This window comes from Anoplolepis gracilipes, chromosome 9 (genome assembly GCF_047496725.1).
Source record: "Anoplolepis gracilipes chromosome 9, ASM4749672v1, whole genome shotgun sequence".
NCBI classification, from domain to species: Eukaryota; Metazoa; Arthropoda; class Insecta; order Hymenoptera; family Formicidae; genus Anoplolepis; species Anoplolepis gracilipes.
In genome coordinates, this window is record NC_132978.1 from 11891968 (window position 1) to 11916038 (window position 24071).

Here is a 24071-nt window from a genome sequence, read left to right on the forward strand (position 1 = left end):
TTATACCTCCTGGAATCGACCGTTCCAGAGTATGCTGATTGGCGCGTGATGATCTCACGTCGCGCTATGATTGGTGCGGGACCGCAGCACTCATCACTCCCGATAGCCGTTTCTACGCGTCAACGATGTAGTGCCGAATCGTTGGCATGACTCATTTCATGATTTTGTCCTATAATGCGATCGTTTCGAGTCCCATAATTGTCATTTACATGACTGTCATAACGCATGGAAATCAATGTTTCCGCACGCCTTTCCGGTAAGATACGAATTTTCCACGAAATTTCTCGACGAAATCCCGTTTTGCATTTTATATATATATATATATATATATATATATATATATACGTATATAACGTATATATGTATGATGTTGCTAGGCAGGAGTGGATGTGTATACAGGATTCGTGATTCGTGTCAATTGCACCATATTTGGGCCGCATCTTTCTCCAGGCATAGCATGACTGAATCGCGTTTCTTTTTTTGGTAGAATGGAAACTCGCCACGAAAACGCCCATGGGTCTAATTAAAGAGATGACTAAATTATTATCTCATTTTGCAAATTAATAATTTGTTAACCTGAATTAATTCTTTATCCACGATGTTCCTGGAAAGTGCATTGAACGTTTCACGATCTGCATAATCTTTGCTCTGAATTTACCCTGCAAATGGCAAATGCATATAGCCGCCTTTTTTGTCGATAAGTACAGTAGTACAGTTATATGCTGCTTGCACGCAACGATGATTCAGACTTAATTAAATTAGTGAGAGTATATATAAAATAAACATATATAAACATAAAATATAATACAGGAGAATGTACAATAAATTATCTTTGATGTATTATCACATAATTAATTTTAATTTTAATGAAATATAATTTTTGTAAGCAAAAATATATAAGAAAAAAATTATGTAAATTATGTATGTCATATCATATATAATCGTATAAGTATCGATATATATATAGTTTATTTTCTTGTTTTCTTGTTCAATTTTCTAATTAGATAATTGAAAACATATTTAGATATAAAAGAAAATTAGAAAAATTGTTTCCCTTTAAAATGTAACGAGTTATATGTTCAGCCTCTTACATTTACATATTTTTCGTTACAAATACACTGTTCGATCTCTCTTTTAAATTATTTTCGACTCATAACCGCATTGCATACAATGCAATATATTCGTGTTCGATAAATAGAATTATACGAAGGCATTTTATGTTAATTGATAATATATAGCTTAACCTCCATTCTCCCATAATATTGATCTAACAGTAAAAAAATATTTTTTTCGCTTTTCAGAAAGATCATGTTTGAAGCCAAATTAATAAATGTATATTATGCATAAGAAATGAAGGGAGCCGATCAGAACGATTAAAAAATATAGAAAATTGAATATTGTTCGTTCAGATTGATCTTTATATGTATCTCAGAATATATATTAAACATTCATAAAATTATGAACCAAAAAAATTATATTTACATGTGAAAATGATAAGGAAAAAATGAGAAATTTATATGCTTGTATACCTATATAGCAATAAGTATATTGATATACATATATATTACATATATATATTTACTTTTATTGAACGTAATTTGAAATTTGACGTATGATTGTAACGGTTATGTTTTGATTGAGCATATCAGAGTGTGCATTATAAGACTGCATTACATTGTTCATATATTGTGGAACTTGTTATTTGTTATACATATTTGGAAAACGATATTTGCACAGAGCATCGAATCTGATCAACGAGTGTATAAATTCACTGAAATATTGCTCAATATATTCTTGAATATATCTGTGAAACAACATTGAATAAAACCATTTGTGCCTAATCTTTTTATCTTAAATAATGTATTAACACGCACATAGCTTTATTCGCGATACAAGATACAGATCGAAGTAAATAAATGTTAGGTTAATTCCACGTTTGATATGTCGGTAGCACAATTATTCGTGATAATAAGCATATATTTGACGTGACAACGATCAATTTTTAAGTTTTGTAAAAGTAAAGTGATATAAAAAATATAGTGCAAACGAAAAATATATATTTAAATATATAATTTTAATCGATGCAAGATGCAAGCAGAAGTAAATGATATACTGGAAAAGTCATTGCAAAAAGCTAGGGAACATGACAGGACTGGAAATGTTGGAAGAGCTTATGCCTATTATATTATTGTTGCGGAGCTGTGGCCTGCAAAGAGATCGGAAATTGAAAAAACATTCACAGATGTACTATGTAAGCTGTAGTATATATAGTATTTAACATTCTTATATATATACATATATAAAATAGTAATAATAAACATATAAATATATATTATTTAATTTTTAGGTGAATGGGGGATACAATTAGCTGAAGATAACAGATTTTCAGATGTTGTACGTTGTTATAAGCATTCCTTGGATATTTATCCAAATAATCCTCGTATGCTCAATAATTTTGCAGCACACTTGTTACGGTAATTTAAATTTTATATTTTAATGCTAATTTGTCTCATTATTCTTATAATAAATTGTTAAAATTACTTTTTAATTTCTAAAAAGTAAAAAAAACATATTGTTTTAACATTGCTTATATATATTGTTAAAGGAATAATAATCCTATAAGAGCAGTAGAATATTTAAGAAGATCTTTGAAAGTTGATCCTAACTTTCTACCAGCAGAACGAAATTTGCAAAATGCATATAGTATGGCAGTGGACAGATGGCATTTTACAATGCTTAATGACAAGTGGAGAAACAATGCTTTTGACAGAGCTATACGCAAGAGAATCGGTCAAGGATATGATACAGTATTGGATGTAGGAACTGGTACAGGCCTTTTGAGTCTGTATGCGAAAACTGCTGGAGCTACAAAGGTGTATGCATGCGAATGTTCCGAAATAATGACGTTAATTGCAAAAGAAGTATTTGAATCTAACAATGCAACCGATATAAAGTTAATACCAAAACTATCGTTTGATCTTAAAATACCTACAGACATTTCAGAAAGGTTTGTGTATGCAACACTATATTTATTATGTACACGTCATATATATTTTGTGTTGATTCAGTTATTGTACTTAATGCATTGATTAATACTAAAAATATATAATTCTAGAGTAAAATTAATAGTGACTGAAACATTTGATGCTGGCTTATTTGGAGAACTTGTAGTACCATCTATGATTAACGTACACATGAACATTTTAGATATAAATGGTATGGTAATACCTATGGGTGCGACGGTTTATACAGCAGCTATTGAATGTGAACACATTAGATATAGATCATCAGTGATTTTTGATAGAATGAAAGATAATAGTACTTTAAATTTTAACAAGGTGTCTATATTATCAGACGATGAATATTATGATACGGAAAATCTGGAAAAAGTTCAAATTAATTATGTCACAGAGCCGCAAATTCTCTTTAATGTAAATTTTAATGATTTGTTACAATTGCAAGAATTCTACAAAGATGGAATAAAACAAATGTTACAAACGAAATGTAAATATGATGGCACCATAGATGGTCTAGTCGCTTGGTTTAAATTACATCTAGACGAGGAAATTACGTTGGATTCCTCGGATGGAAAATCTTGTTGGCAACTTGCTGTTTTTCCAGCAATACCTATTACATGCCACGAAGGTGATATTTTAACGATAAAAGCGGAAACATTGAAGAGTAAACTGAAATGTTCTTATACAGGCAATGTGCAATCCAGTGAGGATTGTAAATGTTTATATCGTTTGCCAAAAGAAGTCATTGTCTTTCTAAATGACATTAATTATGTCAGATTGCTCACAGAGATCGCTAGATATCAAGAGAATAAAAAAATGAAATATATTTTGGATACTTCACCTTTTCCAATTTACGGGTTAACGCTATTAAAGAAATGTAAAGATAGTGAAATTTTATACTACAAAACTGACAACGAAACCCTTCGTTTTCTGATTGAACAAGTAGCTCAAGATAACGGGCTTCGAGGAAAAGTGCATATGATAACGAATTATGATGAAATTCCATGCTCCTTAGATTCTATATTCGTTCATAATTTTGACATTAAAGGCGAATTGAAAGATGATCAGGATAGCTGTTATGGAATTTTCAGGTACTATATAACTACATTTATATATAATTTTTTTACATACTTTATTTATCATATGTACTGAAAATATATCATTTACCCTTTCTTCCAGACACTTGCTTAAACCAAATGGTGTGATATTGCCAGAAAAAATTTTTCTTATGGGACAATTAGTATACTCGGAAGATTTACCAAACATGGTTTACGTGCAAGATGTTAATCTACAGATATCATCCAATACTCTTACTTGTATTGATATAGTAAGATACAATATTTTAATATAATTTTAAATTATATATATATATATATATATATATATATATATATATATATATGTATGTGCGTGCGTATGTGTTCATGTGTATAACATGTGTTCAAAAGAAAAGATCAGAAATCAGAGATAGATTATTAAAAACATGATTACAGAATTTATTTATAAAGTTACAACAACAAAAAATAAATATATTTTTCTTTTCAGAGTTCAGATAGTAAAGACAATCCAGATACGCGAAATAATATAGCCAATAAAGTAAATAAAAGTACAAACTATATAGTCGCAGAACACATTAATAAATATAAGGTAAGCCATTTATTTAAGATTCTATTCTAGATTAAAACTGTTACTTAATTTTTATTAATTACGTTTATTCTATTGCAAATCAGTCAAATATTTGATTTGAATTCGAGTTTATATTCTAGATTAAAACTGTTATTTAATTTTTATTAATTATGTTTATTCTATTGCAGATTAATCAAATATTTGATTTGAATTCGAGTTTATATTCATGTGAGATCATGTCTGAGACACAAACACTAATAGAAATAAATGAAACGGAGACTACTGAGGCAGTCGTGAATTTCGGGCAAATAAGTAGGACAAAAAGGAAAACTTTACCAAATGCCTTAATATGCTGGTACAAGGTTCAACTTAGTTCACAACATATACATGATACAAAGAAGAACGACTCTTTTATGAATCATACCGCAATCGTTTTTGAAGATGAACTGAGGAATATTATTTTGAAAGATAAAGAAGTAAAAATTAAAGTCCACCAGATGAAAGGTTTAGTGAAAATCACAGTACTAAATTTGTAAAGAGTTTACAAAAAAAAAAAAAAAAAAAATAAACTTTTATAATTTTGTATAATTTATGTGTGTGTATATAAATACATATATAAAATACGATTTTTATAAAATCTTTTTGATTTTAGTACATTATTTTTTTTTATATCTTCATTATATATAACTACATTATTTTAATATGTAGATTGCAATATGAATATATATTCAAGGTAACAATATATATATTCACGCATTTATAAAAATATAATTATATTTAGATATACAGTGCTTGACAAAAGTTAAGCATCAATATTAAACAAAATAGCCCAATTTTTTAAAACGTGTTCTCTGACTTGTCAAGCACTGTATATTGGATTATACATATATTGATTTATTACAGGCTACTTTCATATTTTGATTTTTAATATTCTAAAACTGTTAGAAAGGATTATCTTTTCCTTTTTAAATGGATAGTTAATGCATTAATGCTACAAGTGTTTATAATTTACTGGAATTGCTACTAGTCAATATTTTACGTACAAATGGTGCAACTCTTTCAGGATTATTATTGTGAACGTCATGACTTCCTTCTATAATAATTATTTGAAGTGTGGTTTTAGCGTTCAGTGAGTTCACTGCTGACATAAACATACGTTCATTTTGACATAAAATGCCATCTGATGCAGCAAGAACATATATTGGAACTGAAATCCTGGAAGTCATATCATTTGCTTGAGCTTCACTCATATATGAAAAAGGAGAATTTTTTAATCTTATATCTCTATTATATATATATTTTCCATTTTTTGTAACTGCACGCTCAAACAATGCATTAGCAGCTTCAGAATTCAAAGGTCCTACTCTCAAAGTTTTAAAAGCATATAATACTTCTTCCTTAGTATAAAAGACAGGTTTTATATTACTACTCGCTTTTATTGAAAGTGCAGAAGCAGTCTCAATATACTGTGCAATATTCTGTCCCTCAACTGTGATAAGAAATCCGTCTAAAGCAATTACTTTCTTGATTTTATCAGGTTGAAAGATACTAAAAATTAAACCTATTTGTGCACCCATGCTATGCCCTATATAAATACATTTTTCCCACTGTAATGCTTCTAGAATGAAATGTATTGTATGTGCATAAATCATACAGTCTTGGATTACCCAAGATGGAAAATGTGACGACCATCCGTGGCCGGGTAAGTCTATACATACATAATAAAAAAAACCCATTGGTAAATACTCCATTAATCTATTAAACGATCCTGCATTATCTAAACGGCCATGCACCAGTAAGATGCGTTCTCCCGTAGAAGGACCATAGGTTCTGGCAGCAACATGACCCCAAGGCACGGTGAGTTTTATTTCCTTACATTCCATTTTTGTTGATTACTTTAATAGTATATAACTTGTCGAACAATGTGCAACTTTATTCACTGGAATTAAAAATTGCACAAAAATTTATGTTGTATATATAGAACAACCTGACCTAACAATACACATGTTCAAAAGATGTTTATAAGAGATCCATAGAATATTAAAACATGATCTCTTATAAACATCTTTTGAACATGTGTGTTGTTAGCTATATGGATTAACTATAAAATTTAATGCTGTTAATAATAATCAATTTTTGGCAAATACACATAGAAATATTTCATTATTTAAAAAATAATATGTATTTACATGTTAATCTTTAAATAAAGTATTTTTATTTTTGTTTTAATCACTAATAAATTAAGATTCACTTTCAAGTTATTGTTTCATATTAAGCAGAATAGTCAAGTAAAATTATTCAAAACAAATTTTTTTTTATTAAACTCTTTCTTTTATCTAATCACTATAATTAGATTATCAAAATATTAAAATTACACACACACAATGTGAACTTTGAAATTATGTCATGCATAACACATTTTCATAACCAATATATATATGTAACATGTTACATCACTATCTACAGATTTACGTAACTATCGACAGATTTAGACCTCTCTTTACTTAAGGGGGTACCGATGTACTGACCGAGTTCTAACCTAACAAAACAATATATTTACTTAATATAAAAGTTGCAATTTATATACATAAAATAAAATAGGTTCTCTCCTCTCAGAATTGCATGAAAGAATATTTGGGAACTTTTAGAAATGAGCTTAGAAGTCTAGAAAAAAAGTATTCCTTTAAAAACAAATGTTGTGCAGCACAACAAATATTCTTCCCAAATATTCTTTCATGCAATTCTGACAGGAGAGAACCTATTTTATTTTATGTATATAAATTGCAACTTTTATATTAAGTAAATATATTGTTTTGTTAGATTAGAACTCGGCACATCGGTATCCCCTTAATAATCGATACAACGTTGCGTAATAAATAGAATATATACATAAGTAAAATGACAAAATCTATTTTATTTTAATATATTAATTGACAAAATAAACTCAGTGAGAAATATATGTTGAAAAAACGTTTTTTTAGATGTTTATAAACGTCTTATACTGTGGTCTAGACGTCTTTCCGATCTGTTACTTCTCACTGGGAATCAATTATTTTATTTTTCTTGTAAATTATAACATATAATTTCAAAAAAAGCATTACATTTTGTGTAAAAATATTTTTTTCAAATGTCTAAAATTTCTAAAAACAAATGTTTACTTATTGTTAGTAAAATAAAGGGCAATCTTTCTGAAAATACAATTAGTTGAAAAATTAGATCTTTTTATCTCACTATTTCTTACATTTAAAGATAACTATATTCCTTCTTTAAATGAAAAAATAAATTATAACGAGAAAATGTGCTCGAAATAGAACATATACCTTTTCTAATTATGATCCAATTGGTGTTTTACGACATTTATATTACACAAGTGTAATGGAATTCTTCTATGCGCTACAAGTTTCAACGATAAAATAAATGTGCTAAAAATTGTCGACTGTGAAGAAATATAATAAACCTTTTTGTCACATTTACAATTAAAATTTCCCTCTCTTCGGAACGTGTCATGCCTCATACTTGGCTTTTTGTGTGTGTATATATATACATATATTTGTTTTTTTTTAGAGTAACGTAGGCGAGCGAGGATTGATAGAAGAAATGATAAATATATATATATATATTTATCATTTCTTCTATCCTTGCACGCCAAGGTTACTCTAAAAAAAAAAAAAAAAAGAATGTCACGACGCAACAGTACAAGCAATAAATTTTGATAAGCGGTTTCTTTTATCAGTTTCTTTATTATAATTTTTAAATTAGTTTATATGATACGTACTTCTACTGTAAATCTCCATAAAAAAAGAGTATTTTAGTATTAGGTTAACAAATGAAACGATAATATTAGATAAATAAATAAAACTTTTTTGAAAACATTGTTAAACATTTTTGTCCCTTTTTTTTTATAGCTCTTTACTTTATTAAAAGTGGGCATATCAAAAACAGTTTTTCGATATGACGCATATTTTTAATGTAAAGATCCATAAAAAATAAAACAATGTCTAACAATATTTTTAAAAAAGTTTATTTGTTGACCTTAATATTATCGCTAATTTTGTGAATAAATAACTATGTAAATCTATTGCATAACCATCGACAAGGTATTCTAGAAAATTGATTAAATTACAATTTTATTAACAATATATTATTTTAATTTTTTTTTTTCTTACACAGTGTATAAATTAATAATAATGATTTATTAATAACAAATAAAAGATCATTAACTGGTTCACAAACATCACACAGGCAGGATATCGAGAGATAGAGCATAATTATAAAAGTGCTTTTAGGAAAACCCTCAAACACTATTAATAGTGCTCTATGTTTGTTCAACTTTCATAAGTTACAAAGATAGAATGACACTTTTAGTGCTAATAGAGCGTCTCTAAAGCACGCAATGCCAGTATTTGATCTCTATTTTTTTATTTAATCTTTGCTATCAAAGCATATGACATGGAAATTAGATAATTCAACAATTCACAATCAACTATGTATGCAGTCTAAGTTCTATATTTACAGTTGAGCATGTAAAGTTGTCAGTTGAACTGTCAGTTGCTTCGCATCTCTCTCTCTCTCATTGTTATTTTGCTAAATAAGATATAATCTATACTGTATTCAATAACTATAATATAATTGTAATATATGAATAATTTGTAAAATGGACATAAATAAAAGTTTTCATATAATTTCATTCACATAGGATGTTTTAGGATCATGAAGATTTTCTTTAATAAAATTATGACAAATGCATCAAAATTATTAAATATAAGTATATATAACAGAAATTTTATTTTTTAGTTAAATTTTGCCTTATATTTACATTTCAGTGAATTCTGCTTTATTTTATTTTACTTACAATTAATTGCATTAAACTGTTACTTTTGTAAGCTATAACATTAGTATAAATTAGCAGATAAAATTCATCATAGCATATTGACTATCTAATTGTAATTAAAATGAAAATAATAGTCAAGACATTCTGTACATGTGTACATATGTGTATAATTGCATATTTATTAAGAAAAAGCTAGAAATATATGATTAATAAAAATTAATATATGTAAATATTAATTATAAAATCATTATCATGAATGCAAGTGAAAAAAATCTTTGTGTGGGTTTTGTACACAATATCAAATTCATATGATTTTGAATGAGAATGTCCAATTACAACATATCTCATTTGTAAGTCTATTTTAACATTTTTACATATAAAATCTGCAATTAAAAATAAATGTAACTATAGATCCCCTTTATTCAGAAATAGTTTATGCATATGTGTATATTTGTGTGTGTATGTCTGAATCTTTTTCTATAATATAGAATTCTTTTCTTGTATTGTTTGTTCATTATACATTTGTCACATAAGTATGTCGATAAGTGTGTCTGTAGAAAGTAAATAAAAAATCGTATATCATTTTTATTCTACACACATATTAGAATAAAAGATTCCAGAATAGAGCATGGCTCAGTCTCAAAAGATCCAACAATAAGATAGAGGGGAAACTATAGTGTGGAACAAAACTTTATCCTTATTGATACATATTATATCAGAGTATATAATCAAAATTACTTAATACTGAGCACTATTTTAAGAGGTACAAATGGAACCATAATATCCAAGCGCTTCAGCCGACGAGAATTTTGTCTTCATCTATGACGAATAACGTCTATGCCGATTAGTCGCATTTTTGCCTCTATTAGAACTGGTGCTCGCGCCATTGTTAGTAGCTGGTATATGGCTATCAGGTATGGCATTGGTGACAATTTTGTCATTTTTGTCGAGGCTCTTGTCGCTCTTTGTCGTGACTGTATTAGCACAGTTTTTAAATTCAAATTTCATATTTGACGATGTCGTCGTCTCACGTATACATTTTCTTATCTCGTGTCCAATGGCAGCTCCCAATGGCGGCGGTACCGCGTTACCAACTTGTCGATGCTTATCGAGTATTGTACCATAGAAACGAAACGAATCTGGAAATCCTTGAGATCTCGCGCACTCTCTAACACTCACAACTCGGTTTTGTACCGGATGCAAAACACGGCCCTAAAAAGCAATGTAATATTTGAGATCCACTTGACTTTGTTAAATTAAAATTATAATGGAGAATGCATGCAAAATGCAGAAGTGTGTCGATTCGTGTCCTAATTGTACAATCTAATAAGCTTATGGAAATCATGCAATAATGTTAATTGGTTCAGATAACTATTTTAAAATATATTATGCAAAATCACACTATTATAGTCATATATTTTTTATCGATAATATTGTATTATAAACTTTTTTTAATTATTGTATATTCTGAAATTATATCATTTTATATCATTATTACTTATATCGTTATTTATATTATTATTTTTATCGACATACCTGTTTACCCATTGGTTCTGGATTGGTGACAGTTGTATTGAAAAATCCATCCCATATGAGTCTCCCATATAAACCCGACCAATGGGTATGTCGGTTCCCAGTATGCGGCAAGCACCATGGAATTAAAGTATGATATTGCCTAGCAGTAAGATCACATAGTGATTTACCAGTGCTGCAACTGCATACTCCACGCAACGCACCTGTTGAACTCGTTCCGGCTTTCTTATCATGATATATGTATTCTCTAGAAAAAGAAGATTAAAATTTTAATTTAGATATAATTATAAACTATAATTAATAAAAATTTAGTCAATTAAATACAGTGTATAATTTAAAAAATTCACAAACATAATTTACTTCATAAATTTACAAGAATTGAACAAAAAAGAAAAAGATATGACTTTACACGTACAATTTGTTAGTGAAGGAACCATCACTTAATCGCACTGAGATATTCGGTAAATCGCGCCAATCAGAACCAGTTGCAGTTGGTATATGAGACATTCGTGCTTCCACAAGTGGAGACATTTCTTTACATATGTGATCTCGTAATATTGACTGATATTGCTTACCTCTCATCTGAAATGAATAATATTAAGTGAATTCTAACAATCATTTAGAAACATATGAATTTTTTTTTTTTTTTTTTTTTAATAAGATAGTTACCTTTCTCTGGAAATGTGATAATGGTTCACTACCATAAGACATCTCCTCTCTGCTCCAACCGTTTTTAATATCTGGTAAATCATACATAGCATCTTTTACAGTGACTGTTCTAAACGGAGCAGAGTTCTTCCAACCACAATTGGAGAAATACTAAAAAACATATCTCATTATCAAAAGAAAATGTTCTATAATACAAAAATATTTTCCATATATATTTGTCATATATATGTTGCAACGTGCAATTATTTCTATATTTCAGCCTGATTGCACTAATTTGTCATGAATTAATTGATAGGAAAATATATAACATTACAGATATATAATAAATATAAAACAGATATAAATCTAATGAAATACCTTCTTGTTATCCACCACCACGTGCAACCAACCTCGATTATTAAACACATGCATTGGTTCTGGATATTTTGGAAGTATTTCTTCAGGTGCAGCAGCTAAAATTATCATCCTACACAAATTTATGAATTGCAGTGAAAAAAATCTGACATTACTGAGCAACATTGTAAATAAAGAAAAAGGAACAAACCTTCTTCTCGTTTGCGGTACCCCGTAATTACCAGCTTGAAGAATACTGAATGTACACTGATAACCCATACGAACAAGGCACCTTAAAGTTAATTTTAGCACCATATGTCTTTTATAAAACACAAAATTTCGCACATTTTCCATCACGAAAAATTTTGGTCGATAATAGTCACAATAGGATAAACCCGAAACGACGAGAGAATTTTTAAATAATGAGTATTGCCGCAAATTAAAACGATTCATGCCACTGAAACCTTGACAGGGTGGTCCACCGCATAAGAGTTCAACTTCTCCTTTCTGAGGAAGTTTTTGACCATTATTATCTGTAGAATCACCCTAAAACAAGAAAAATATTTTATTAAATTTCCAAAAAGAACAATTAATATAGTCTTTCTACTTTTCTTTTTTTTATATAAATTCTTTTATTAAAAAAAATAAATAAATAAATCATTAAGAAATATAATATTTTGTATGTATTACATTATGTACGAATTAGAATATAATATAGAACAAAGCTCACATTCATCACTTTTTGTAACAGTATGTTGCAATCATCTGAGAACACTGTAGCCTTTGGATTATTTAAGCGATATGCATTTGCCGCAGCTTCTTCTTTCTCAATTGCCCATAAATTTTCAGCTATTCCAGCTTGATTAAATCCTTCGGATAATCCTATTAAATGCATAAAGTTTTAATTTTTTTAATATTTAAATATATATGTATAGCTTGTAACAAATGTATATGGTTTAATAAAATACAACATGTTTACCTCCACAACCAGCAAAAAGGTCTAATGTCCTTAACTTTCTTTTCACAACAGGATGGTCTATAGGTTTGTCAATAACTGGCTTATTTTCACTCTCCCCTACCTTCTTTGCTTTTGATTTACCCTTTCCTTTTCCTTTTCCAGATTTACCTATGTTAATAATATGATAAGGTGGTTCATCAAAGGTTTTTTCTTTAGCATTATATGCTTCGGTAAAATAGAATCTGTTTGGGCCACCCATACTCCAGTCTTCAACAGATTCATTCAAATTTTCAGAATATGCTAGGTAACATTTACCAGCAACTTCAGAGAACTTTACACTGCATACTATAATAACAGAACACAAGAATTAATTATTTTAAAAAAGTATAGAACTTAAATGAAAAAAATATAGATGTGTAGGATTTATTTTATGTTCCTAACAGTATAACATCATATTATATAATCTCGATATAAAAATCAGTATAGTGTTTTGATATTCACTGTCAGTATGGAAAATCTATAGTTTGTCACATACACCATAGATTTTTAATACTGGTAGTGAATATCGGAACGTAACCAATATAAAAAATATGAAATTTAAAATGACAAAAAATTGACAAGAAAATGATGTCTTCTTAAATTTTCATAACTTACTTTCATCGCTCCAATAAACCATGTTGAAATCTGCTTGCTCCATTAATGTCACATCTCGATGAGTATTCTCCGGTCTGTACATTTTGTTCACTTTAATATAAATGTCCAAAGGTGATACTATTAAATCAGTTGTACTGGCATAAATTGTATTTATATAACCAATGTGGAAAGGTTCAGATATATCAACATTTGCGGATTTTATGTCCCAATTTTTTCTATAAAACTCTGGATACATATCTTCATCTACAACTTCCTTCTTTGGTTTCTCAGGTTCTTGAAATTTCTGTTTATATTGAAATTTGAAAGCACTTGGGTACAAAAACACTGCACTGCCAACTCTATACTCTTGATCTTTATACTTCACTACTCCATAAATTACTTCCCTACTATTCTTTTCTTCTATACGCTCAAAAACCTAAGTAAACAAAAAAACAAGACTTTTTAGAAAATTTCTGTGATTTAAATTTTTGAGATATTTTAGATCTGTATTCTGAGCTCACATTTATCATTAAATGTGTCTCTAAATGTATAATACAAATACATATATAAAAACACAGGCACTTTTACCTTAGGTCTATTACATTGTGCTAATGTCCTTAGCCATGCGCAAGCGGGACAAAATCGATGACGATTTTCTTTTCGCGAACATTCCGGATCCGGTAACGGAGTCTCAAATCGAGCAGTTTCAGGAGTATATTTCATTTTATAAAAGAATGTTTTACCATCTGTATCTTTTATTTCATCATCTATATCCATATTACCTGTAATATAAAATTGCTGTAATATAAAATAAATAAAAAATAAAATTGCATATAATAATGTGTAAATACAGATATGAAATATTAGGAAATTTAAATTAATAAGTTTGTTTATTTGATATTCTTACCTAATTCAACCCAATTGTCAGGTATTTTCTTGTGAATAACAGTTGCTTTTGAACTAACAGATGTAAATGGTACATCGTCGCAATCGTCACTTAGAAATAATTCTATAGGATCTGAAGTTTCACCAAGTATAGTATCAGTACCTCTACGAAGCCAATTTGCATGAAATTGTTTTACTCCACTTTTATTCTCCCACATGAACATAATTTTATAAATATGTAAAGGAATTGCCGGATTTCTCGGCTCTACCAAGACATAATCATTTATTTGGATTCTTTCATTTCCAACTATGACTGATTTATAATATGTCTTTTGTCCATCAACAATTTTATCTTCTTCTTCCCATACTATATCTTTTTTAAGTTCTTTAAAATATTTTTTAGGTTTCTCTTCCACTTTTTGATCTTCTAGACTTTCACATTGTTCTTCATTTTCTGGATCAGAATCATCTGCTTCCTACACATATTTAGAAATATATTTAATTAAATATTATAGTAGATAATATATATATTAAATTTATTTTTAAATATATATTGTTTCTACTATATCACTTTAGTGACAAGTAATTAATATAACAGACAAGTTTAAAATTTTGACTTATACCTTGAGTGCCATATTTGGACATTTTCTCTTGATACATGCTTGTTTGTGTTTTCCACTGCCTCCAAATTTCGTCATATTTTTGCAAAAAGCACAAACACCACAGTCAGGTTGTTGACAGTTTTCACAAACACCACATCTTTGTCTCTTAGGTCCCTAGCAAGAAATAAAATAATTCTTAATTTTAGTGTATAATTAATAATCATAAAAATATAATATAGCAATAAAAATACATACTGGTATTTTATCATCATGTTTAGCCAGTTGATCAGTAAACATATTTTCAAACATGTTGCTAACTAATTTTGTTGTTGTAGCCTTCGTCCAAGTATGCTTAACTTTTTGCATGTGCGTTGTTTGACGAATTGCCACTTTTCTACCTAATGTAACACCAGCAAGACTTGCGAGAGATCGCATAAAAGGAGTTGTAATAAGAAGACTATCTTCAGCACTGGCAGAATTATCGAACGATAAAACTTGATCGCAAACAAATTGTGCATGACGCAACAATGCGTCTTCTGTAAACTTTGTCATACCCTTAGGAGGTACTACAGTCTGCAATAATACAAAAATAATACAATAAGTATTGAGAAAATAAATTAAAATGTTAAAATATATGAAATAATAAACTCACTTGAAGTTTGTTTAGTAAATCTTCATAGGTTGGGCTAATTTCATCTAGCAAAAGTTCTATAACTAATTTGCTCATATATATTTTTTCTTTAACAACATTCATGAATGGTGCGTAAGCTTCAGATGGTTCCATCAAAATATATTCCGCAAATGCAGTAGTAAAACCTATTAATGCTAATTCCCCTCCATCAAATCCAGAAACAAACCATTCGTTTATTGGCCCCATATCTTTTGTTGGTACACCTCCTTCAGGAGAAGGATCTTCTTCATAAATAGGTTTCATGTATCCAGAAAAATATAACATTACATTTTTCTCTATGAGTCCATTGTCAAAGGCACACAGATGCCCATTCTTATCATAAACACTAAAAAGAATCATCTTTCTATTAGTCTATATAATATGAAGAAATGCTTTATATATATTCAATATATATATATATATATATATATAAAGTAAATAAAACACATAAAGCTCACCTAAAATAAGTTAATTTATTTTGTGGTCTCTCATCGCCTTCATGTATAAAAGATTCATCTCCTGTAAATAAACAGAGTTTAGGATCCGTCAAAGCTATCTGTTCTTCCACTGCACCATTTGGATGTCCTTGATATACCATTGTTTCATTATCCAATTTCTGTTTACAATAATTACATCGTTCAATTATAGTAAGTGTTTTCTTAACTTGAGATTTTAATTGAGATATTTCTTCGTTGTTCTCAAGTTTCATTTTTTTCTCTACATTTTCCTCTTGATCTTGATTTATTTGTGGATTGTGATTTTCCTTATCAAATTCCACTGTACCATTATTATTTGTTTCTACTTTCATTTCGTGTTGTTGATCAGGCATTTCTGTCTCATGGATTGCTTCATTATTTAGTTTTTTCCTTTTTGCTGATTGTGTAACAAATAAATCCAACACAGATTGAGTTGCTTTTTTAGTTGTTGAATCATTTGTTTTACTTGGTTTTTTTATATCAACAAATTTCTTGTTACGAGACATTCTTCTGCTGCTAGAACCTGGTTCATCCTCTGGCACAGTAGGTGGCATGATTCTAAGTTCAAAAGTGAAAAATATTTATATCGTTATCATCTTCCGTATCATAATCCATAAGTAACTTAATAAATATTAGACCATTTTACTTTATAAAATGACTTGTTGTGCAAAGATTATATTAGCAGTATATAATCATATTTTTAAATTAATGAGATATGATAATGTATTATTTACAAATATTCAGAACAGATATACATATAAAAATATGAAAAGATAGATCTGAATATTGAAAACAAAACTTCAATAATGTTTCTTTTTCCTTTTTTTAAGTTAATATATATTATTACTGTACATGTCTATTATATTACATATATTATATATTAACAAATAGCAATATCAATATTTTTATCTTTGTAATATACCACATTAGAAACACATATTTCTTTGCTTCCTGTGTTACATGTAAAAAATAAACATTTACAGAGCTCCACTTATACCTCGCATATGGCATCAAATTACTCGCTATATTATTACATTCTGTAGCGACGAAAAAAAAGAAATGCGAGACAAGTGATGAATTGCGTGGCCAGCTGTCAGCTTGTGTATCAATGGTTAAGAAAAATCTTAAGGGCGCTCACCTCGTGGATGATGTCGCGATCGATGAAACGTCGTTCGGTTTTACAGATTATCAGAGAATAGTGGCTTATGTTGCGTGTGATATTTATCGATCTAGAACAAGATTTCATTGAGCGTCAGCTCGGCGGCAAAGCGTGTGCGTGGTATAAATCGCGTGTCTCGCTCCATACATGCACGCACGTACGTACAGATCATTAAAAAAAAAAAAAAAAAAAAAAAAGCGAATAATGCCGACGATATTACAAGGCTCGATTCGCGCGATAAAGGACAAAAATTTCTCACTTTTCACTCGCGCCTATATACGCATTCACTTATCGTGTTACGCACTTCTACAGCCGTACATTACACGCTGTGGCGCTCTATTCTGTTTCATTCCCGCCAATGTTCCCAGCATGGTGGAAAGAATACAAGATGAAACATTCCGGAGAATGCGCAGTCGTCTAAAAAGTAGAGGGGAGCAATTAACCAATCAAGGAGAGCCCCAAAGCATAATTCTATGACTGGTATTCATAGTCCGATTTTATATTTAGGCCGGGTCTACAATAGATGTAGTAAGCCTTAAGCTGTAAGAAATTAACCAATTACAATTGACTTTAGAGAAGAATAATGAATATGATTGGTTCATTTCTTACGACTTAAGGCTTACTACGCTATTGTAGATCCGGCCTAACACAAATGCATAAGAAAACTGATTGGTCTATAAGCACATGCATAAGGAATTCAACCAATCGAATTCCTTATGCATATGCATAACGCATTATGCAAAAGTGTGTGCTGCGGCCTTTACTATCTCTTAATATTGTAGACCCGGTTTAAAGCGTTCATTCTCAACTCTGATTGCAGATTGCAGTCGCAGCCATGTTATATATTTTCGCGCGCATTCGGAAACGTGCGTGCATACAAATTTACATACAATAGACTACGTGCATAACTGTATTTTGTAACGCATATTAACATACTACTTATAAATTTTATATTTTTATTTTACTATTTGTGTTTACTCAGTGATGGAATTTTTCATTCGGTTAGACTAATAGTTTATGAATTTTGAATAAATAATCAGATAATTGTGTATAAAAAAAGGTTTAATAAATGTGATACTGTATTTGTATTATTGTAAATACAAGTGTGTGCAATATTATAATTTCGTGAAATAATCATTCAACTCAATATTAATATTCACAAGGTCAATCCTTGTCGACTCTTGATTTGATAATATAATACAATATAAACAATAAATAAATAATAAACAATGAGGTTACACTGTAAAATCGAAATTCACGATAAAACATTGTCATTGCATAGAAAATCGCAACGTTCTATATTAGCATTCATTAAAGATCCGGTTAAAAATAACAATATATACCTTTATTTACAAACACGACAGAACAAACATGGAACTAAATACAAGGTAATATATAACACAGATTCTTTATTTAATCATAAATCAACTATTAGATTTCTCTCAAAGTTATATCAACTATTAGATTTCTCTCAAGATAAATTAATATATTGTAATATTTTGTAATTATTTCCATAATCTTAGAACTGTGCAATTTTCTTTATTCTTGAAGGAATGTGATAGATAAAACTATTTTTTATAACTTTTTCAGATTGCTAACAACATAACAAAAGTATTCAATAAATTTATTGACGATGGTAAAGTTACAATAAGCTTGAAAGAACCTTGTCATGATATAATCATTCAGAGTGATGCTTTTCAGTTGAAAAGCTTTCTTAATATATTGAAACGTATAACAAGTGGAGATTACTCCTATATAACTAAATATGTTCTTAAATCTGACACAACTTTCAGTTCAAATGAATTTTATTCATTGCAAAGAGTTGTGGTGAAGAAAAAATCTGAATATCCAATTTTACAAGGATTCCCACAAATGACAACACAACTTATTTTAAGTGGATTGGACAGAAAATCCTTTGATCGACAAATTCTGACTTTGCAGAATTTAAAATTTTTAGATTTATCAAATAATAAAATTTCCTTCTTACCAACAGAGTTAGGTACTTTGCCTAATCTTCAAGCTCTTAATCTATCGCATAATAACCTTGGAAAATCAGTTCATTCTAAGTGGACATGGCTAGAGCAAACTCCACTTAGGAACAATTTACATTTCCTAGATATTAGTAATAATTTAGTAAGTTTTATGTTTTATATATTATTATTATTATTATAGCATCACAACATTAACTGATAAAACTAATTTTATTTATGAAAAAAATATTAGTTTTCCACTCTACTATTATTAATTTATTATTTGTAGTTAACCAAATTACCAATACAGATCGGATTGCTGGACGCTTTAAGAGAGTTGAACATTCATAGGAATAAATTAACAAAATTACCACAAAATATTGGAACTTTGAGTAAATTGCAATTGTTGAATGTGGCAAACAACAATTTATTGTTCTTACCAGGAACGATACAATATTTACAATTGCAGGTTTTAGATATTTCAGAGAATTCCTTTAACAATATACGTGAAGAACTTATAAATATTCAGATGGATAGTAATAAAGGACTGCCAAGTCTTCTAGAAATTTCAGCTAGAAGTATTTTAAAATCCAGGTTTTTATTGTTTCTACTTTTTTCTATTTGTTGCACATGTATATATATATATATATATATATATATATATATATATATATATAATTGAATGCTTGAAATATATAATACATAAAATTTAAAAATTTTTTAGAATAACATATGATGCAAGTTTAATACCATACACATTAGTCCAATATTTATACGAAGCAAAATATTGTCTCTCTTGTAAACAAGCCTGTTTTGAGTATTATGCAAGGATTTTAAGAAAGATTAAATTATCTCAAGTTAGTATTCTTACGAGAAGTACATTAGATCATCATTGCCTATTGGATTGTTATTTTTGTTCTATGAAATGTCATAACTATTATGTTACTAGAATGTTAACTCTATTATAGTACTAGAATATAATTTTAAGTAACAATTTCTAATACATGTAATTTTATAATTGTATAAACTGTGTTGTTGATGTGTAATTTTATTTGTATGTAATCAAAATTGTCTTCAAATATAATATTATTGATAGTTTGATACTAATATTGATATTTATTACATATAAAAACTCAGTATGATTAAAATTAATATAAAATATATAATATAATTCAAATCACAACTACTTTTACATACTTTTTTGTATAAAGTAAAATACTGTTTATTTTGTACACTAATGTGAGCAATATACATTTTATATTTTGATAAAAATGTAGAATTAATCTAATATATATTAAGTATCTAAGTATATTAGTCTAATATATATGAAGTATTTTGTACAACCATAAGAAACAAATTTTTATCTAAATACTTATTGCACACGGTGCAAAATTTTTGGTTCAAATATCTTTTTAAAAATAAAGACAAATTTAAATGAGATTTAATTTCTTCTATTATTAATTATATTTATTAATTTAACAGATTTAATTATATTAATGTGTTTGAATATATTTTATATTAAAGTTTGTAAAATATTTATGAAACCCAGAAATTAAACAGTTTTTCCTATTGCTTAATGCAAATTATATACATATGTACATACATATATCTATTTATATACATATACACACACGCACATGTAAACAATTTATCTCAAAGTATTGACATGAAATTGAATATAAAAAATTAAAACAATGCAAAATAAAAATAAATAAACAAGTAGAAGTAACTGCTTCTTTTTATATTATTGATTTATTTTATTATGTGTAATTAATATTATATTTTTTATACGATATTTATATACGATTTATTTTCAAATATAGTGACCATCATATGCTAATAATAAGTATATACATTATCATTTTATACCAGATAGCTAATAACCTCTTCTCAAAAGAGCCATAATAACTCGTGAGAAAGTTGCATAATCTTAAATTTTCTGAAAATATACAATATAAATTTTTTTCAAAGAAACAGTCCTACATTTATTGTCAAAAAGTAACATTAAGCTTTTATTAAGTCCTGCGTTTACAATTTTGTTATGTCTTCAAAAGGCAAATATCAGAAAGATACTACTACAGTTATTAAAGTTGTGCGAAACATTCATTCTCTCTATCTTTTAAGTCAATTGTACATATTCCTTCAAGATTTTGTATAACATAATAATTATTAATACTTATATAAAATAAGATTACATTCTCAATTACTTCTATTGTGATTGATACATATTATTTCAATTTGATAAATATATTTTTGAATCTATCCATAACATAATTTTATACAATCTTACATATATATATTTTAAAAGTATAAGTGTAGTATAAGTCTGTATAAATATACACATCCTAACTTATTAGCTTCAACTGCTCATTGGATTGTTGAATGAAAAGATCATAGTACTTTGTTATATATATATATGTTTGTTTTATAATAAATATAAAACATTTATTATGTTGTATTCTTTTCCTTCTTTACAAAATTAAAATCATCATCCCTAGTTGCTGCAAGAAAATATTCTTGCGGTGTTGTTATTGTTTTCTTACCAATACGTGATACAGTAAAATCTGTGTTTTTGAATTTTCTTTCATCTATTCCTATTTGTAAAGGATGAACATAGATTTCAGGATCTTCATAAAGAGAAACCAATTCCACTTGACGATCATTATTATATTCATTATCCATTATATATCCATCAGCCATTTCATGCTGATATAAAGTGAATTTTTTTACAATTGTGTTATATAACATAATGTTATACATCAGAAAAAGAGAAAAATAGATGTTTACTTATGTACTTACTAAAGCTTCCAATTTATCTTCTTTTTTTACAGATGCTTCATTGTTTGGATTAACTATATCTTCTAAGGAGAGTTGTTTTACCTTTAAAAGACTCATAATTGCAGCATTTTTAGACAATTTATGTTTCTGTTTAATGTATATATTGTCTAAGTTCTCAAGTTGATTTCCAAAACATGCTGTTACATTATTATCATCAGAAGTCTTCTGAGATATTTCTTTCTCAGAGTTACTTATCTCTTCAAGACGTTTTTTGTAACACTTCTCCCAATATTTATTTGAAAGATCACGACCACCATGTACCTGTCCAATATATATATATATAGTAATTGCTTATATTACATATAAGTTTTGTATATACTTAAAAAAATAATTGCTTGAAATATATATGAAGTGCACACACATTTCTTTTCAATTATATATACTTTGGCAATTTAAAAGTCATAAAAGACTTTTTTACCATCCTAAACTTTTTTACCTACCTTTAAAATCCTGATTGGATGCTATTATTTCTATCCAAAATATTAAATATTTTTTGGTTAATAATTATTAAACATCTTTTTAAAAGATGTAAAAATATTAACTCACCTCTTTAATAGCAGCAGTAACAGCATATTTATCAAAAGTAGGTTTAACTTTATTATTCATAAAATTATTCACAATATCGTCATCCTTGTCAGAGTCTTCCAGTAACTAGAATTAAATAAATAAATAAAAATACTATAAATAATTTTTGTATAAAAATATGAAAATAAATAAACTTAAATATTCTCTTGTTCACTTAGCTTTACAAATTAACATATGTACAAACATGTATGTTTTTTGGTTTCTTCACTTTTCTATCATTCATCATTCGATCTTTTGCAGCTTGACTTAATCCTGGCAGTCGAAAGAACTTGGCATTTTTATCTACATATTCAAGTGATGTTGCCTTTTCAACATTCTCACGTATATTCATTTTAATCTAGAATATATAAATTTAAATGCATATACAATGCCTTTATAAGACTGGATTAAATAGTAAACCTTTTTATGATTAAAAAAATCTATTTATACACATATATACATATACACACACATATATATATATATATATATATATATTTGTGTTCTTTTAGTATTAATTTCTTTTACAAGATTAAAAAAAATTATTTTTATGATAAGAGCAAGAAAAATAGCATATATATATATATATAAAACTATTTCATGAGAGTGAGAGAGAGAGAGAGAAAGAGAGAGAGAGAGAACGAGAGGGAACTTAAATTAATTTTTTTATGAGCTATTTGCATGTCCTCTTATATATATTTTATAAATATTTTTTGTACATAAATTATATAGATACGCATAAAAAAGTAAAAATATTATATACACATAAAAAAGTAAAAAATATTGCAAATATATATTCTATACATAAACTCATTGTTTACAAGTAAACATAAATGAGTATTATAACCTTAATTCGTGCGTGAAATTTTTTTCAACATAATTAAAATGAGAAGTTAATTTTTGTTTATTTTTATTCAAAATATTCTTAATCTAAGGAGAAGAGTTGTTTACCTTCCTGGCTTATCTTCTCTGTATTGAAAATAAATTTAAACGATTATTTTTACATTTCTCGATTTCCGATCTCTTTCATTTCTTTCGTATACTTTTAATATTTTCTGATATTTTCAAATGGTTGAGTCATCACAGATATAAACCGATATCGCGCTCTTATGTCAAAATGATTATCGAATCGCAGAATCAGCACATACCTATATATACACTGATAAAATGAAGGTTGTAATCTGATGCTATAAACGCTTCTACTGTTGTTTCTTTTCATGTTTATATATTTTTTTTTCATCTTTTCATAAAGATACAAAAAGTTATTTTGAATTTGCGATCACAATGTCACGATACATGCAAAATAT

General features: G+C 27.9%; 5 protein-coding genes across 10 annotated transcripts; 2 read left to right on the forward strand and 3 right to left on the reverse strand.

The window, feature by feature from the left end:
* The first annotated feature begins 83 nt into the window (after positions 1-83).
* On the forward strand, positions 84-5858 carry LOC140669504 (protein arginine N-methyltransferase 9). Its single transcript, XM_072899400.1, has 8 exons — positions 84-256; positions 1302-2251; positions 2348-2474; positions 2606-3007; positions 3116-4108; positions 4197-4344; positions 4563-4664; positions 4832-5858. The coding sequence occupies exons 2-8, from the start codon at positions 2089-2091 to the stop codon at positions 5177-5179; spliced, it is 2283 nt and encodes a 760-aa protein (XP_072755501.1). The 5' UTR covers positions 84-256; positions 1302-2088; the 3' UTR covers positions 5180-5858.
* Positions 4486-8164, reverse strand: LOC140669520 (serine hydrolase-like protein). 3 transcript variants are annotated; one of them, XM_072899459.1, is made up of 2 exons: positions 7964-8164; positions 4486-6582 (listed from the first exon to the last, which is right to left on the reverse strand). In XM_072899459.1, exon 2 carries the CDS (start codon positions 6524-6526, stop codon positions 5645-5647), a length of 882 nt encoding a protein of 293 aa, XP_072755560.1. In that variant the 5' UTR covers positions 6527-6582; positions 7964-8164; the 3' UTR covers positions 4486-5644. The 3 variants fall into 3 exon arrangements, with proteins under 3 accessions (XP_072755560.1, XP_072755561.1, XP_072755562.1); XM_072899460.1 differs by lacking the exon at positions 7964-8164 and adding an exon at positions 7025-7171; XM_072899461.1 differs by lacking the exon at positions 7964-8164 and adding an exon at positions 6833-6967.
* Positions 8165-9730: 1566 nt separating this feature from the next.
* Dnmt1a (DNA methyltransferase 1a) lies at positions 9731-17768 on the reverse strand. 2 transcript variants are annotated; one of them, XM_072899397.1, is made up of 17 exons: positions 17652-17768; positions 17372-17462; positions 16216-16791; positions 15740-16103; positions 15343-15660; positions 15109-15261; positions 14508-14961; positions 14189-14382; positions 13622-14036; positions 12989-13312; positions 12740-12891; positions 12221-12555; positions 12034-12142; positions 11677-11826; positions 11423-11589; positions 11011-11254; positions 9731-10686 (listed from the first exon to the last, which is right to left on the reverse strand). In XM_072899397.1, exons 3-17 carry the CDS (start codon positions 16785-16787, stop codon positions 10294-10296), a joined length of 4344 nt encoding a protein of 1447 aa, XP_072755498.1. In that variant the 5' UTR covers positions 16788-16791; positions 17372-17462; positions 17652-17768; the 3' UTR covers positions 9731-10293. The 2 variants fall into 2 exon arrangements, with proteins under 2 accessions (XP_072755498.1, XP_072755499.1); XM_072899398.1 differs by having other exon boundaries at positions 17697-17715.
* A 360-nt stretch (positions 17769-18128) lies between these two features.
* Lrr47 (Leucine-rich repeat 47) lies at positions 18129-20395 on the forward strand. 2 transcript variants are annotated; one of them, XM_072899456.1, is made up of 4 exons: positions 18129-18780; positions 18983-19525; positions 19652-19956; positions 20087-20395. In XM_072899456.1, exons 1-4 carry the CDS (start codon positions 18622-18624, stop codon positions 20328-20330), a joined length of 1251 nt encoding a protein of 416 aa, XP_072755557.1. In that variant the 5' UTR covers positions 18129-18621; the 3' UTR covers positions 20331-20395. The 2 variants fall into 2 exon arrangements, with proteins under 2 accessions (XP_072755557.1, XP_072755558.1); XM_072899457.1 differs by lacking the exon at positions 20087-20395 and having other exon boundaries at positions 19652-19754; positions 19832-19956.
* A 926-nt stretch (positions 20396-21321) lies between these two features.
* Positions 21322-24061, reverse strand: LOC140669694 (uncharacterized). 2 transcript variants are annotated; one of them, XM_072899732.1, is made up of 5 exons: positions 23913-24061; positions 22970-23122; positions 22747-22851; positions 22162-22461; positions 21322-22068 (listed from the first exon to the last, which is right to left on the reverse strand). In XM_072899732.1, exons 2-5 carry the CDS (start codon positions 23114-23116, stop codon positions 21811-21813), a joined length of 810 nt encoding a protein of 269 aa, XP_072755833.1. In that variant the 5' UTR covers positions 23117-23122; positions 23913-24061; the 3' UTR covers positions 21322-21810. The 2 variants fall into 2 exon arrangements, with proteins under 2 accessions (XP_072755833.1, XP_072755832.1); XM_072899731.1 differs by lacking the exon at positions 23913-24061 and adding an exon at positions 23716-23906.
* Positions 24062-24071: the final 10 nt, after the last annotated feature.